Here is a 17,713-nt window from a genome sequence, read left to right as displayed (position 1 = left end):
TCAGAAGTGGACAATGATGCAGATGAGGTTGATGAAGGCTGGCCACTGAATGGTGACTAGAACACCAACCAGGAGGGTATGTGCTGTGTGGAAGTGGGAATGTGCTACAGAATTTGTGGGAAAAGAAAAAAATAATGACTGCTCTTGTGGAACTCAAAAGTTCTTGATGAATAGTAAATTTTTAAAAGCCAATTATCTTTTGAGCTTAATTTTCCATTGTTATTTCAAAGAATGTTTGATGCCAAGAATAAGACGAACACAAGGCTCAGGGCTTGCCCCATGTTGTTAGCTTTGTGTGCCTTTCTATAGCCTGTGCCACTCTGCCCACAGTTCCATACTGTTGTATCGTACATCCTGTCCATGATTCAATGTTTCTTCTCACTGTTTGTGAAGCGTTTCCCCCATGTGCTCATACCAGCTGATGATAGCACTTCCATACAGCTGACTTCCATTACTAACTACCCGCCCTCTCTCTATTCTCTTTATTGATCCCACATCTGTACGATGGCAGCCTTTCTTCTGTGACAGGTATCAGAAATACTAACAAATACGTTATGTTTCAGACAGTCTTCAAAGTCCTTTATATGACACAATATACTATGCCTACTAACAACCCTATAAGGAAGTCATTCTTACCTTTCCATTGGCAACTGATGAAAATCAAATTCAAAAACAAAATCAGCCTGGAAAAGAGCTAATGGACATATGAAGGGCAAGATGAATCAGCCATTACAAACTGGAATGTCCATTCTCAATGCTTTTTAGGTGTACTTATTTTAACTGTAAACCTTACACATGTATGTCTCATTGCTGATATTTTCAGATGTTAAACTTAAGATGAAATCATAATTGAGCCTTTGGATTTCTAGGGTTTATTATTATTATTATTATTATTATTATTATTATTATTATTTAATCCTTTTTTATAGTCCAGCCTTCATCCCCATCCTGGTCTGCTCCCGCCCAACTGCTCCCTACCCCATACCCTCGCCCATCTCCAAAAGGATGTCCCTACCCCCAAACCCCACCCCACAAGACCTCCCCACTCCCTGGGGCCTCAAGTCTCTTAAGGGTTAGGTGCATCTTCTCTAACTGAGACAAGATCAGGCAATCCTCTGCTGTATACATGTTGGGGGCCTTATATCAGGTGATGTGTGCTGCCTGGTTGGTGGCTCAGTTTCTGAGAGATCTCAGGGGTCCAGGTCAGTTGAGATTGCTGGTCTTCCCATGGGGCCACCCTCCTCCTCAGCTTCTTCCAGCTTTTTCCCAAATCAACTGCAGGGGTCCCTGGCTTCTGTCCATTGGTTGGATGCTAGCATCTGCATCTCACTTTTTCAGCTGCTTGTTGGGCCTCTTGGAGAGCAGCCATGCTAGGCTCGTGTCTATATCTTTAAATTGAGATGGAAAATTTTTATGCAGATCACTATATATAGTTTAGCTGAGGGAAGTACAGGCTCACAGCTTAGACACTTGGAGAGTCCAATGTGCCATGGACATCATTTCATACATATTACAGAAGCTGGGAAGCAACTGTCAGGCTACGGGGGAGTCAGTGAAGGAGGCTCTAGTCTGTTTCCCATGGCGTGTACCCCTTCCATGGCGTGTACCCCTTCCATGGCATGTACCCCTTCCATGGCATGTACCCCTTCCATGGCGTGTACCCCTTTACTTCATACACTTTATAGTTAAATCCCTGTTCAAGATCCTTTGTCCTTTACTGAACCCTGCTTAGTATTCTTATTTTATTTAGACAATATGTGTTTCTTTCATTTTACAACACTGATGATTGTATCAATGAAATACCTTAGTGCCTAACTAAAGGAAACACAGTTTCATACCAAATGGCCACTTACCTAACTTTACAAATGTTTTAATAATAATTTTCCCTTGGACCTATTTGTTGTAGTTAAAAAATTATAACAATTCTTTATAGATTTCAGATATAAATCCTTTATTGAGTGTATATGTTTGTGAATGTATGTCTACACATGTATGCACTCACTGTATGTAATGCAATCTCTCTCTCTCTCCCTCTCTCTCTCTCTCTCTCTCTATATATATATATATATATACATATACATATAATCTACCTACATATTATATTTATTTATCTCCTTTCATTCTCCTTTGCCTTTTAACCCTCTTGCAAAGAACAAAACTATCTTATAAAATCTTACTACTGATTAGTATGTTTTTTAAATTTCTACTTACATGGCTACTGTTTTGTGTGATGCTTTTAAAAATATTATATAGTAAAGTTGAGAAGGTGTTCTATATGTTTTCGTTTCATTTTGTTACTTACCACAGTTCTATGGCATATTGACAACTGCTGTGTACAGGGAAGGTAAAGGATGAGATATATGTGATAAAATCATTTTACCTGACATCTATACATAAAAGGATATTGTACCTCTAGCACGTGTTAGTATTGCTACCATCATAAGTCAGTGTCCAAAGGCATGTGCTCTCTTTCTAGAACTCTGCTCTGCTAATGTGTATAACTATTGTGGCAGCACCATGCTATATTTATTGCTACAGTTTTCATATTAAAGTATGTGTGATGTAAATTGTACAGTTTCTATCTTCTTAATAAACATCAATTAAACTTTTGGTGGCCTTTTGGCACATCCATGTGAATTGTACACTTAGGTCATTAAAATTTGCAAAATGATTTTATTCAGATTTGATTATGATTGTCTTAGATCTGCGTCAACTAGGAAAAACTTTACATTTTAGCAGTAGTCAATCTTTTGTCCCACAAATACATACACACTTGCATTTGTTAAAGGCATTTACTTTTATGTTTGCTGTGGTTATAATTGCCCAGAGTCCAGATAACTCTGAAAAAAAAAACCCATGAATTCTTATTCTTTCCCATTCTCAGACCCTGCGATCCTCTATTAAAAACATTTGATTCTCTGTCAAAGGTTATCCTTCACACAAAGCCAAAATTTTTGAAGTCACCTGCTCTAGGATAGTCTGTTATTACTAAGAAAGCAGGACAAGTGACCTTCTTAAACTTCTGTAGATTATGCTAGTAGGGAATTGTTCTTCTCATACCAATGTATGGATTCTTCCAACTTAGGGTAACCCAAATTGCTAAAGATAAAGAAATCCAATGGAAGGATGCTCTGTGCAATGATTCATTTCAAAAGGAATAATTATTAGTCACATGTGTTTTTGAGCAAATATTATCTTTAATAACAATGCTATAGATATATAATAAGCTGCCCATGAATTTAGCATTGATACCTATAAGAACAATTTTAAAATTCATGTCCTAGTAATGTATTGAGTTCTCCTTAACCTGAGTTCTCACTGATGACAGGTTAGATGTTACCGATCATGACTCTGTAGGCTCTACTGTGGGTGAGTATGTACATGGATATGGTTGGCATCTCTCAGTCACTTAAACTGACTCTCCTTTTAAAATTGTAAATTTTGGGCTTCTGTCTTCTTTGACTAGGCTTACTAATCACAGTTCAACTCTGTGGGGACAAAGTTATTAGCTAGTGCTTGACTCTAGACACTGAGATTCAATTACTGGCCAGCAATGTTTAGAAGCACAAGCCCCGGTAATTAGCAGCGATTTTTTGTCTTCTCTCTGCACAGCGTGTGAGCAGTTGGCTCTAGCAGACACAGAATCAAAACATAAATAAAAGGAGCGTTTATTTAGCCTGGATCTATAATTGTTACTGAGGGTCACAAAAATCTCAGCAGTTGGTACATGGAAAATTTGACACCTAGAAAATAGGGCAAATGTTATTTCTAGAAAGGAATTATGTGGAGAATAACTTAAAGACCATAATGCAGAATGTGTTCTCTATAAAGAGTCAAATACCAGCTGCCTGTGTTACATATTCAAGGAATGCTATTGCTAAAAATACAAGTCCCATAACTTTATTATTAATAAAATAAGCAGGCTAACATTTGGAGAGATAATACAACTTGTATCTGAGGTCACACAGCCAGTTAGAACCCTGGAAAGGCCTGGTACTCCAGTGAAGCAAACACTACCAAGTTTCCTACAGAGGGATTTCAAATTGGAAGGGATAGTAACTGCTAATATTGTTTCTAGTCGTATTCTTCTAAATTAAAGATGGAAATTGTCCAAGTAGATAAGGCATGCTTCTTTTTTAAAAGTTGAGATTTGGGTACAGAGCAAAGATCACCGAGCTAGAATTTGATAATTTTGCACATGAAATATTTGTAGATCACATCCTCTGCTTTGAACTTGGATGAATATATGCTGTATTTATGACTTTCCTTACAATGAACATAAACAGCCAAGGTCCATTTCACATTCCACAGACACATATCATGATAAAACACATTTTTCGTTTAGAAAGACCTTGAAAACCGTCTGGTACTTAAAAGACTAGGAGATTCACACTGAGAGGTTGATGTTGAGGATGCTGCCTGAGGCAGGTTAGACACAGTGTATTCTCCAGAGGTTCATGTGTGGCAATGGTTCAAGAGAGCTTCAGGAGGGAAGGCCAGTGGGTAATAATCACATTATAGGGTCATCACAGCCAGAGAGACTGTTTTGAGCCCCATGGTACTATGAGCCCAGCACCTTCCCTGAACCCCCTTTTACATGGCACTCACCACTTTGAGACTTATATGCCCTGAGGCCCTCTCCTGAGCTGTGCACCTTGCTCTTCAACTCCTAGAGCTGTGAGCTAAATACGCCTTTTTCTTTATAAAGGATTTAACTTCAGGTATTTTGTAGCAAAATGGAGTAATATGATATCTAAACCCTTGATTCATTACTCTCAGAGAACCATTTATTTTGTAAAACCTCACTTGACAAAAGAATGTAAAACTCCATAAATTGCACATGCCCTAACAGGAAGTAGAAGATGGACTTGGAGACAGGGGGCAGTGAGTCCTTTACATCTCAGCCCTCAAACTCCACAAAAGCCCTCACCAATCAAATGCAATTTTGATTCCACCTGTAAAATATTAAAGAAGTAGTATATCATCTAGATGGCATGTACATTTCTAAGTCTTTCTAGATTATTTACCATTAAGTCTACATCTATGGGATTCTAAAGAGAAACTGCTATCCTATGTTAAATAAAATGTAGAAACAACTAAATTTAAATAAATGTCCAAGAGCTGTGTTCATACAAAGATGCTAAAGATGCCTTTACTATGGAAACACATAAAGCTACCATATATATGTACATGTACATGTACATGTATGTATGTATCTATACACACACACACACACACATATATGTATATACTATATATATATATATATATATATATATATATATATATACAGTAATTTTATCCCTGAGACAATCTTCTAAGGTAAAAGCTAAAGCAACATAGTAGGTCAGTTCCCACTGACTAAAGGATAAGATCAAATATTATCTTGTAGGATAATATACTCAAAGTATACTACAAACTACAAAAAAAGGAGGGTGGATGGGTTTTGTTCTTGTCTGTGTTGTTGTTTTTGTTTTGTTTGTTTTTCTGCTTGCTTGCTTTCTGAGACAGAGCATTACTCCTTAGCTCTGGCTGTGAAACTCACTATGTAGATTGGGCTGCTGGGCTTGAACTCATAACAATCTGCTTGCCTCTGCCTCCTGAGTACTGAGAATAAAGATGTGAGCTAATATGATAGGCTCAAAAAATTTTAAACACACACACACCACAAACACTCGGTTTGAGGAGAGAGACAGAGAGACAGAGACATACACAATATTAGCATAGAATAGCAGGATGAACATTGGTGTTAGATTTGAAAATGGGTTTCCTCTTGACTATTTACTAACAAGGTGAGCTTAGGCAACTCATATACTTCCTCTCAGTCTCATCTGTCAAGCAGAAACAGTGACTGGAAATAATAAAGTGCAGAGTTGCAAGAAAATGGAGTGCCGGGCTAAACTCCTTTGTCAAGTGTATCACAACAACCACATCCAAATGCTGTTGTCTACATCTGTACTGAAGAGGTAATATTCCCTTGAATACATCTCCTGAATGCTGACATTCCAGCCCTCGGTGGTGACTTCTAGTGAATGTGGTCACAGAAATCATTCAGTGTTCCTCAATGGTTTGTATTTTTTAATATTTATTTTTATTTAGGAGAGAGAGAGGGAAGGGAGGAAAGGGAGAGAGGGAAGAGAGGAGAGAGGGAATATATATATGTATATATGTGTATGTAGGTAGACAGACAGACAGACAGATGGACAGACGAATAGATGGACAGGTGGACAGACAGAGAGACAGATAGGTAGGATACTGCCACATACACTCAGGTGTCTGAGGATGCCAGAAGAGGTCATCAGATTTCCTGCAGCTGGAGTTACAGGTGGCTGTGAGTGGCCTGATGTGGGTGTGAGGAATTGAATTTGAGTCATCTAGAAGAGCAGCAAGAACATTAACAGCTCTTAAGCCCTGGATTCCTTCATTTTTTAAGTGCTTTCCCCCAAATGTCTGACTGTAGAATATTCATGTTGCAGCAGCCTAACTTTTATGTCCATTAATTTGGCTCAGAAAGCCCTACCTTATTTCTCAGTTGTGTGAAATTGGGGAAGATTTTAAAATCTTTCTCAGACTCAGTTTTCTCTCCTTTAACATGGAATCATATGATGATTAAATGCAGCAATAATTCCTGTAAATTACCGAGTACTATTTCCTTAATATTGGTATTTGTGTTTAATGCTCCCAAATGATATGTGAACATTATCTATTGTGGCTGGAATGATTATCTCAGGAACAATGCAGTCTAATGGTTCATTTATGGGACTAAGTGTTGAGACTTGTTTTCTTACTTTCTCAGCAAAACACAACTGTGATTCTTTTTTTCTTTACTGGATTTTTTTGGACTCATTGACCTTGGATATGCTGAAGTTTTTATGCTAAAATATTAGAAATGAAATGATGCTGTTCTTTTGAATTTTCTTCTAGGCAACGTGCCTAGGAACTAATCTAAACCAATGCCAGTATTAGCTCTGGCATCATTTATTTGAAAATACAAGTCATTAGGATGGAACCGATGGCTCAGTGGTTAGGAGTACAGAGCACTCTTGCAAGAGGATGCAGCATAAGTTCCCAGGATCTATGTTAGGTGTCATACAATTGCTGTCATTGCCAGCTGCAGAGGCTCTGTCACCCTCTACAAGACTCTGGACAACAGGCATACATGTACACATGGTTAAAAATCAAAGTAAATCTTGAAAGAGAAGCTTCATAAAAATACTGGTAAGACTAGAAATAACATGGAAGTTGAAGTGGTGTGTCTTAATCACACACGCACAACACTAAACGGACCAGCAGGTTGTTTGTGCATACGCACGTCTATATTATATGACACTAATAAGGAAGAATGAACGAGTATGAACGGTAGTGTTAGGGATGCTGATGAGTTGGAGGTAGGGAAAGAAATGTGAAAACAATGTGAAACTGTCTATATAGAGAAAATTCTTAAAAAATAAAACTTAAAATCAATATTTGAGACTTAGAAAGAAATAGGCAAGTATTTCCCAGTGACGAGTCACTTGATGACACTGCTCCCTGTGATGGAAAACCATGGCAATTGTTTGTATGGCTTGATGTTGGCTGTGTTTAACACAAAGTAATAAAGAAGGAAAGCCATGGTCACTGGAGATTATGGCTAGCTTCATTCCCCATTGCTCATTTAAATACTTCGTTTTTGAGGTTATAATTGCAGCATTTCCCCCTTTGTTTTCCTCCCTCCGCATCCTCACCTGTACCTCTCCCCAGTCTCCTTCAAATTCATGGCCCCTATATTCACTAATTGTTATTGCCTGCATATGTGTGTGAAATATATATCAATATATAGAAAATAAACATATGAATATGTGTGTGTGTGTGCGTGTGTGCGTGTGTGTGTGTGTGTGTGTGTGTGTATGTGTGTATTTATGTATCCTGATCAGTGTGTATAATGTTACTCATATGTATGTTTTCAGGGCTGATCATTTGACACTGGATAACCAGTTGATGTTCTGTTCCCTTGGGAAGACCAACTCTCCTTCTTCCGACTTTCCTCAGTTGCCTGTAGTTCTTTGTGTAGAGTTGAGGCTTCACTGGCTTTTCCCATTCACTTTGTCATGTCCATTGGTCCTATGTATATACAGAAAAGAAAATAGAATGGGGTGGATTCATACTAAAAACAAGATTGAATAGCTATGGTATACAAATTTTATTTACACGCTTTGTGCAACGAGCAAGTTACAAATATGACAACACTTTTCTATGATGTCTAGTAGCTTTACATGGTGTGTGTGTGGTGGAGATAAGAAGGTAGGGGAAAGAGAAAGAAGGGGGTTGAGAGAGACTGAGAGGGGAGAGGAAGAAGGGAAAGGGTAAGGGAGAGGACATTTCTATATTTTCTTCTTGCTAACCTTCTCATTCACAGTAGGTAGCATCCACACATTACCAACATGAAGGCAGCTCCTTCTGCTCTTCTTCCTTTCCTCTTCTTTCATTTTCTTCTCTGCTGACATTCCTTCCTTCTTTCCTTTTACTTTATGTTTACCTTATTTATGAATTCCTCAATCAGAGAGGATCACCTAATTTATAGTATCACCCCTGTTGTTCTGCAGCTTGGAGGGTACAGCAAGGCTGCCATATCTGAAAAACTCACGAATTTCGGCATTACCATCCACACATCTAAACTTACAGAACAGGCAACTACAACCACACAGCATCATGTAATTAAGAGCTCGCGCCCTCTGATTCGTGCAGGATAATGTTGAATAAATATTCCTTTGCATTTGCTTGGGTTGAAATGGTTTGGAACAGCTAGAATTAGAATGAAACTAAGACTATGGAAAGTGATATGAACCAAAGAATCAAAGCAGCAAGATCCCAGGAGAGTCAGCTGGACCAGGGACACCCACTGCTGGACTGTAGTGGACTGTAAGCTCCCAGTCAATTCACTGGACTTACAAATCTGGAACGTGATGGGCCATTTGAGAGAAAACACCTCTATCTCTCTACAAATTACATAATGCTAAACCCATGTCATTAAACGAATGATTCTTCTCCCTTGCCTCTATTGGATTTCAAAGTTCAGTACACATTCAAATTATTCAATTTTGATAGCACTTTTATGATCAAATGTCCTACTTTGGAAATGGAAAGCTCACTTGGCCATGTTCCCTGTTAAGTTTAAGAAGCTTTTATCATTTAAATAAATTAAACCTTCCAGCAGGTTCTGCAGAACACAATGAAGCGCAGAGAACAGCTTACACGAAATAAACCTCTTTGCTGATACAGTGCAGGCTATTACGCGTGGTACTGAAAATGCATAGCAAAAACTGTAGCCGGATGCCTGAGTTTCTGTTTACAATTTTATCTTTGATTTTGTGTTGTTTAGTAGAAATTTGATTTACTGTGGGATAAAAGATGGCCCTAGAATACATCAAGTACAAGGTTATTAATACCGAGGGGACTTTTAAAAAATGGTTTACTTTAATACTATGGTGATAATCATAGTTTTATATTTGTCACCAGTTGAAAAATGGTATCTATTTGTGGGTCATTTTAATGCTGATTTTCTAGAATAAACAGCATTATTTCAATGTAACATTTATGTAAAATTCATCTATACAGTTTATGTTAAACTATTAGGATACTGTTTTATTTCTGTAAATACATACTAAAAAAAATTCAAAAGCATTTTCAGGAATCTTATTGTTTGCAGGTTTTCTCTGTGGCCAAAAGATAGGAGTCAGAATTATTTTATCCAAACAATACACACTATACTTAAAGGGTTTTACTAAATAAAATCTATCAGTCTTTTCATTATGTTATTTACTTCTAATATTTCATTATGGTCCTGATAAAAATGTCAAGATAAATAGTTCCATTACATGGAACATTCAATAGAGTTAATTAGAGAATGCCACAATGCTTGTGTAGAATAATCGCCATAGAAATGTAGATCCTAAAGTTATCTTCAAACTGTGAGAACTTAGAGGGAAAGTTTGTTATACTTAGTGTTTTTAAAATGCACTGAATTTCCTAGTTATGCAATCCTGATGCTTTATTTTCTTATTTCCCAGATAATGCATTATTTCTGGCATATGACAAAGCAAAACAAGAATTTTCTTTGCATTAAGATATGCATCTATTTACAGTAGAACTCTGTAGGTGAGCTTTTAGACCTTGTAAACATAAATTCATTTTTTTCCTTTTATGGACAGCTTTAAATTTCTCTCCTGTCTTACCTTTCATGAAGAAAACTGAGTATTTTCCTAAGCTAAAAATTAGGCTCATAATAGATACTGTAATATCCATATAATGAATCAGAATAAGAATCCTGAATAAAGAACCTTCAAGAGGAGATTTGTGGATCAATTTTGAATTGACTCTAAATGGCATTCATTACTTTGTTAACACACAGGACCAGATGTTAATGATGATATAGCATCCACTTCAAATGAGGAGTCAGCAGCAGATATAGTTATCAACAGTAAATACACAGCCTTTGTAGATGCAGCTTTCCTGTTGTGTCTAAAAGAGACTATCTTGCTTGCACCATCTATCCTACACCTCTGGCCTCTACACTTTTTTCTTCCCTATTTTCGGTGCTGTTCTCTGAACCTTGGTGTAGGGATTATGTTGATGTATTGCGTGGGGTTGACCACCCAAATGTCAGTTGTTTTCTGCTTTTTAACCAGTGTGGATTGATGCGTTGGTTTCTGTAGGTTCCAAAACCAAGCTTCTTTGATGAGGAGTAAGAGCTACCCTTATCTGAACTCTCACAAGGCCCCACTCCCATGAAGAACTACAGGCTGCTGTGAGAGGGGTTTCAGCATTTGCCAGGAAAAAGTCTCCCTGATAGGTAGCCTATTTCAAGAGGCCAATGTGTTTTATATACATATACATACACATATATATATTAATGAGCAACACTATGCAGACTCAGTAGGATATGTGTATGTACACATACAAGCATACATACATACATACATACATACACACATATACATGTACATACATATATGTCCACATACACATACACCATATACATATACACAGACACATACACGTATACATATACACAGTCGGTATGTGTGTGTTAGTGTGTATGTATAACAATAACAAAGAAAAAGAGGTCATAAATTTGAGAGAGAGAGTCAGGAGTGGGCACAGGAGCAGTTAGTAGAAATGATACAAAACAGGATTTATGTATAAAATTTCAAAACAAAAATTAAAATAGAAAAACCAGATATCATCAACTAATTGTTTAGAGTATGGAAAATAATGAGAAAACCCCTATTGTTTGTAATGCAGCCCTATCTCAATTGTATTTTTCTGAGTATATGAGGTTGTTGTGTTTTGAAATAAAATTTAGTTTTTAAGTGGCTAGAGAGATGATTCAGTATTTTAGAGCACAAAGGGCTTTTGCAGGGGATTTGAATTTGGTTTCCAGAACCTGTATGATGCAACTGGCAGTCGATCAAATCCAAGTGCCATGGTTAGTATCAAGGTTTTAATTTAAATTGTATACATTGCATGTGGAATCTTATAACCCTCTCTTCCCAGCCTGCTTTCTCTGGGCTCAAGGCTGTGAGGTGCTAAGGGACGAATGTGGCCTGGCCTATTTCTGTATCTCAGGCTTGTCTCTGAAGTCTGGAAGGCTTGGAATCACTACTCGGACTTTGGGTCATAGTTTATTGCTGGTTTTCTCCATGTGTGGCTTATTTAAGGGTCTGAAAAATTCCTGGTTGCAGAAGGTCCACAGAGTGATAGCTCTTCTTCCAGCATGCACTGCTTTCCAAGTGTCTGGCTTCTGAGGGGCTGTAGTCACAAAAGGATGTTGATCTTACCCAATCTCACAACAGAAGTAAGGAATGGGGAACAAAGGGTTTAACCTTCAGTCTCCACAGAAGACATGCTATTACTTTCTTTTTCCCCCAACATACGTTGTTGTCTCAAGAGGGGAAGTAGCTTCTGCTGTTCCTTCAAGTCCAGATAAAAAGTCAGGGCCAGTATTGATGTTCAGGTTTCCCTAATCAGGGGAAACTAGGTCTATGTACAGTCTCATTCCCTCACCCCCTGCAGTAGAGGAGATAAAGGAACAGCTGTAGTGTGCAGTGCAGGATTCTACCACCCAACATCCCACACTCCAGTTCTTCTTTCCAAATTCGCTAATCCAATTCTGCTTCATTTGCCTCCTGATGCCCGTTGGAGGTCTGGCGTTCTTCCAGGACTCCCTTTGCACTAGGTATTTTGGTATCTAGAACCTTTGTTCTCAATTTAATATTAGCAATCTGAATACCTTTGTCTGTTCCTGTTGGGGGGTGTGAGCAGCTGTGGGTCTAGAAAGCTAGAAAAGGCTTTTTATTGAGTTCATAGGACTATTGCAATCCTATGCTATTCACATCCTAAACTTGGTAAGCATGCAATAATTTTATGCAATTGGTAGCCATTATATTGAAAATCTTTTTTTAAAAAAGTTCCTAAGTTAAGATGTCCATGATTGACAATCATCAGAGACACCAAACATTCAGTGTGGAGTTTATAAGCTGAGAGACACATGGAGATCTTTCAGGGATGGCAAGACTCTGATCTATTGTACGTCAAGCGGGACACCAAGTGGAGCAAGAAAAATACAAAACTCTGTGTTAAAATAAACTTTCACATAAATCCAGATACGTGTCCTATTCAGGAAACTGTGTGCTGCTTAGTATGAACCACACATTGTGTGGTTGTCCTGTGTCATGTATGACTTTCCTATGTACCAATCACCTGCTCTTCTGCACTGAGACTTAAACTGGATTCCCTTTCTCCTAGTGTCAAGCATCATATTCAGGCTCGGTCTGCTCCAGGCTAAGTAATCACCTATTTAAAATAGTGACTTGGGGTGAGTTTGATGAGCATGTGCTGAGTCATTCATACCAGGCTCCTTCTGTCAGCCCAGGGGACCAGCGTGAGTGGAAGAAAACAGTATCCGAATTTTCCTTATTGCCATCTGTCTGATCCCAAAGGGTGTTAATTCCCTGAAGGCTTAGTGCTTGCTCTGTTTCCTCAGGAAGGATAAGAACTATGTCAAGCCTTGGGAAGGTTTCTAATTAAACTGCTGCAGCTTTGATGCCAGAATTGGAGATTAGTGTTACATCTGTTAAAAAGACTCAATGTCGTATGCCACCAGACAAGAAAACATATGGTAGACTTTCCACGTAATTATTGAATTTATAATATTTATTAATTTTAAGATACAAATTATTACCACTTGGTAGACTGACTTGAGGGCATCAATCTAAGTTTAGAAAATGTGCTCCAGCCTAGGAGGGGGATTCCTGCTTGCCTGACTTTTGGCTCTTCAGCTAACAATGGTCATCATTAATATTTCTTTCTGATACAAAATCTGTTACTCTTGGGTGGCGCTGAACCTTTGAAAGGTAACAAAAAATGGCTACAAGTTGGAGGTATTTTGAGTTCAAGGGGAGAGAACCAACATACTCTGAGGGTCGATTATGAGTTGGGACTATGTGCTTCACATATATTCTTATTCTAAAAACATCATGCAGAGGGTGAAAGAAATAAATAATTTTGTTTGGGTGGTAAAAATTGTTTAACTCTGAAAGTACTGCACATGATGAAAATCTCCATAATTTTCCTTACAGATTTTTAAAATTTTATCTTATTTTATTTATTGTATCTATTTTTTATGTATGTGAGTACACTGTAGCTATCTTTAGACATACCAGAAGAGGGTATGGGGATCCCATTACAGATGGTTGTGAGCTACCATGTGGTTGCTGGGAACTGAACTCAGGACCTCTGGAAGGGCAGCCAGTGCTCTTACCACTGAGCCATCTCTCTAGGCCTCCTCCTCACAGATTCTGCCTACAGTTACTGTGTCTTTTGAGAATCTGAGAAAAATAAAATCACTAAGTTAACCTCTAGTTGAAAATAGTCTGTAATATCTCATATAGCCAATAATTTTTATTACCTTTGAAATTGTGTCAGCACAATTTCTTCCCAACATTTTCAGGAGATTTTAATAGCACATTTATTTACTGAGGTATGTTCACCTAACACCACACATACTATATATAGAATATCATATCTAAAATATCCGGAATCTTAAGATTTAGAATTCTATCTCTATCAAATGTGTTATATGAGCAAAATTTGTATATTTGGAACATTTTAGAGATGGAAATTCAAGTGTTTCTGAGGTGGTCTAGTCAACAGTAATTTTAAGGATGTGTAGTGATCTGTCAGTTGTTTCTTAGAAACTTTCCCTCACAGATTCTTCTTACACATAAGAAATGTAAACACTCTCCACCCAAATCATTGCTGTGCAACCTGCTTGTCTCCCCGGAGAACTTCACACCTTTCCAGTACTCATGAAGCCCAGAACTCCAGCTATCCTACTCATTTCAGAGGATAATATTAAAAATGAGTTTGAAACACACTTAGAAAAGGAGAATACCAAAATGATGCTATGTTCTAAAAAATGTAAGGAATATATATTTGTATATACACAAATGCACATATACTAATATATATGTGTGTGAATATATATATACATATATACATATATACATATATATATATATATATATATATATATATATATATATAATTTTAAATGGGTTCATGAATTTTTTTTTTTTACATTGTTGTGTCAGCCACTTTTCTCCTTCTGGTGTATAAGAGAGTAGTCAGTGTCCTTGTGTTAGATTTTGTGCATATTGAATTGTTATGTGGCATCTGAATTAATTTTCCCTAGGGAAATGGGTGTGAGGCATGAGCAGATGTCTTCATTGTAAAGCAAAGCACATGTTTGTCACATGATTGTAGAGCAGTCTGCTTCTATAACCATGATTTCGTCTCTCCTGTTCTCCAGATCATCTTCCGTAAAATTAGTGATGTGAAGAAGGAGGAGGAGGAGCGGCTGCGTCAGAAGAATGAGGTAACTCTGAGCATCCCCGTGGACCACCCAGTGAGGAAGCTCTTCCAGAAGTTCAAACAGCAGAAGGAACTGAGGAACCAGGGTTCAGCGCAGAGTGACCCCGAGAGGAGCCAGCTTCAGGTAGAGAGCCGCCCTTTGCAGAACGGAGCCTCCATCACAGGTACCAGTGTGGTCACTGTGTCACAGATTACCCCCATCCAGACATCTCTGGCCTATGTGAAAACCAGCGAGTCTCTTAAGCAGAACAACCGCGATGCCATGGAACTAAAGCCCAATGGCGGCGCTGAACCCAAATGTCTCAAGGTCAACAGCCCCATCCGAATGAAAAACGGAAATGGGAAGGGGTGGCTGAGACTGAAGAACAACATGGGGGCTCATGAGGAGAAAAAGGAAGACTGGAACAATGTCACCAAAGCTGAGTCGATGGGGCTGTTGTCCGAGGACCCCAAGGGCAGTGACTCAGAGAACAGTGTGACCAAGAACCCCTTAAGGAAAACGGATTCTTGTGACAGTGGGATTACAAAAAGTGACCTTCGTTTGGATAAAGCTGGTGAGGCCCGAAGTCCTCTGGAACACAGTCCCAGCCAGGCTGATGCCAAGCACCCCTTCTACCCTATCCCTGAGCAAGCCTTACAAACCACACTACAGGAAGTAAAACATGAACTCAAAGAGGACATCCAGCTGCTGAGCTGCAGAATGACTGCCCTGGAAAAGCAGGTGGCAGAGATTTTAAAACTACTCTCAGAGAAAAGTGTACCCCAGACATCTCCAAAACCCCAAATTCCACTCCAAGTACCTCCCCAAATACCATGTCAGGATATTTTTAGTGTCTCAAGGCCTGAGTCACCTGAATCTGACAAAGATGAAATCAACTTTTAATATATATATATACATATATACATATATATTTGTTAATATATTTAAAACAGTATATACATCTATATACATAAGTGTGTATATATAGTATATACATATATATTTTCACTTGCTTTCAATATGATGAACACAATATGGATTTTGATATGTACATACTGCATGTCCAGCTGGATTCTGGCCTGCCAAAGACAATTATTCAAAACATAGATATTGCTTGTACATTATGCAGTTGACTGCATGCACACTTTACATTTATTTATAATCTCTATTCTGTAATAAAAAAAAAGTATGAATTTTGTTAACTAAGGCAATGTAATCTTTGAAGAATCAGGGTCCAACCTGCCAATGTTGCCATGACAAACTTGATCTCAGGCTGAGTATACCGAGCTGTCATTTCTTCACTATTCTGTTCAGTTAAAATTATAGATTAACGTCAAGGGAGGGTTCAGCTTCTGGAGCTGTCAGACCACTTTACAGTCTCATGCCATAGGGTACTTTTCTGTAACTTAGTGTTAGGTTCCTTCTCCCTACAGGCAATGTTTGCTCCATTGAAATGACTATTTCGTTGCCTACATCTGATGCCACTGTCGGATATTGAGAACTTATTGCTATGGGTTTTGTGCATGAACTGCATTTCCACTCGATGACACCCCCCTTTTTAGCATTGTATTTGATAGTAATCATTAGCTCTTATGTAAAGAATCCCCTGCTCCCTCCGTCTTGGAGAATAACTGTCATCTTGGGAGCTGACTTGATCAACACCATAAATACTCAATTGTTAATATAGTGTATATTATTATAGAAACACTGCACCACAGGGTATAAGGGCCTCTTAACAATATGTTAGATATGCCGATTGTCCAAAGGCGATGAATGTTCTACAATTGTATTTCCAAAGCCCATTCAAAAGGGGATGTTGAAAGGCTCTTAGCAAAGAAACACATCAAAATTTTAACTGTTATTGATATATAATTTTTTAAAAAAGAATGTGAGCAGTTAGACGTTTTAATTGCACATCTGTGACATAGAAAGGATGAAATCTGGGTACAGAAACAATGACACATGGGGTTTATTGCTTGTAGAGGTAACACATGAAATGAGGTTAACTTACAAAATAACCAACCTAGGTGGGAATGTTTAAGTTGCTTTAGTAAGATAACTGCTTTTCTGACTTTATTCTGGGTACAGTTTCCCTGAGCTCTTTTGCACACAGTTACAGTGCTGGCTTTCTGTTTAGCTGATACAATAGACTATGGCTCAGGCAGGTCCACTTATAAAAGACTTAGGAGGCTAAATGTCATAGTCTTTCGGGTATTAATTCCTCTTCTGAGAAAGTGCCTATTATCGACCAAAAGAGAAGTCACAAATGTTGTGTTACCTGTATTTAGGCCCTTGGATGGCAAACTCTCAGATTGAAATGCATACCCCTTTTGAGAATCCGTGGAAACATTTTCTTATGATTCCAGCATGTTTTCTGGAGTTCTTCCTGGGGGTGTGGTTTTCAGTTGGTGAAGGCATAAAATTTAGTATCGATAATAAGAAGCTAGCATTTGCATTACCCTGAAAATGTATGTCAATCACTTGTGTACTGGTAGACTACTAATATATGCATTAATTATATGTGCATATATACATATAGAGATGAATATACAAAAGATGGTGACAAAATCAAAGAAAATATTTTGCTCTTTCATACAATTTTATGTGATTTTCTGTATCCTAGTCACTCTAAAATTATAAAAAGAAGAGTTACCACAATCAGTCTGGAAAAGTAGCAAACAGTACTGCTTTTTACGTTCTTCACAGTCCCAAAGATGGGCCCTTTTGTTCTAGGACTCTTGGGCTGTGTATTTGGCCACTGTGGCTTACAGTTGCTTTCCTTTCCATTACTAAATGTAGACATCTCCAGGGTCATGTATCTCC

The 17,713-nt window shown here is 38.0% G+C and overlaps 1 protein-coding gene across 2 annotated transcripts in view; it reads left to right on the top strand.

The window, feature by feature from the left end:
* Kcnh5 (potassium voltage-gated channel subfamily H member 5) overlaps positions 1 to 16,733 on the top strand; it is a 272,960-nt gene extending 256,227 nt beyond the window's left edge. Inside the window, exon 11 of one of the 2 annotated variants that reach the window (XM_028789568.1) lies at positions 14,849 to 16,733. In XM_028789568.1, the coding sequence (XP_028645401.1) occupies positions 14,849 to 15,793 (945 nt within the window). In that variant the 3' untranslated portion in view covers positions 15,794 to 16,733. The remainder of the gene's footprint in view (positions 1 to 14,848) is intronic. The other variant, XM_028789576.1, reaches the window with a different exon arrangement.
* The last annotated feature ends 980 nt before the right edge of the window (positions 16,734 to 17,713 follow it).

Source organism: Grammomys surdaster, unplaced genomic scaffold (genome assembly GCF_004785775.1).
Source record: "Grammomys surdaster isolate TR1022 unplaced genomic scaffold, NIH_TR_1.0 127, whole genome shotgun sequence".
NCBI classification, from domain to species: Eukaryota; Metazoa; Chordata; class Mammalia; order Rodentia; family Muridae; genus Grammomys; species Grammomys surdaster.
The sequence above is the reverse complement of the archived record's forward strand: the minus strand, read 5'-3'. Positions and strand labels throughout refer to the sequence as shown.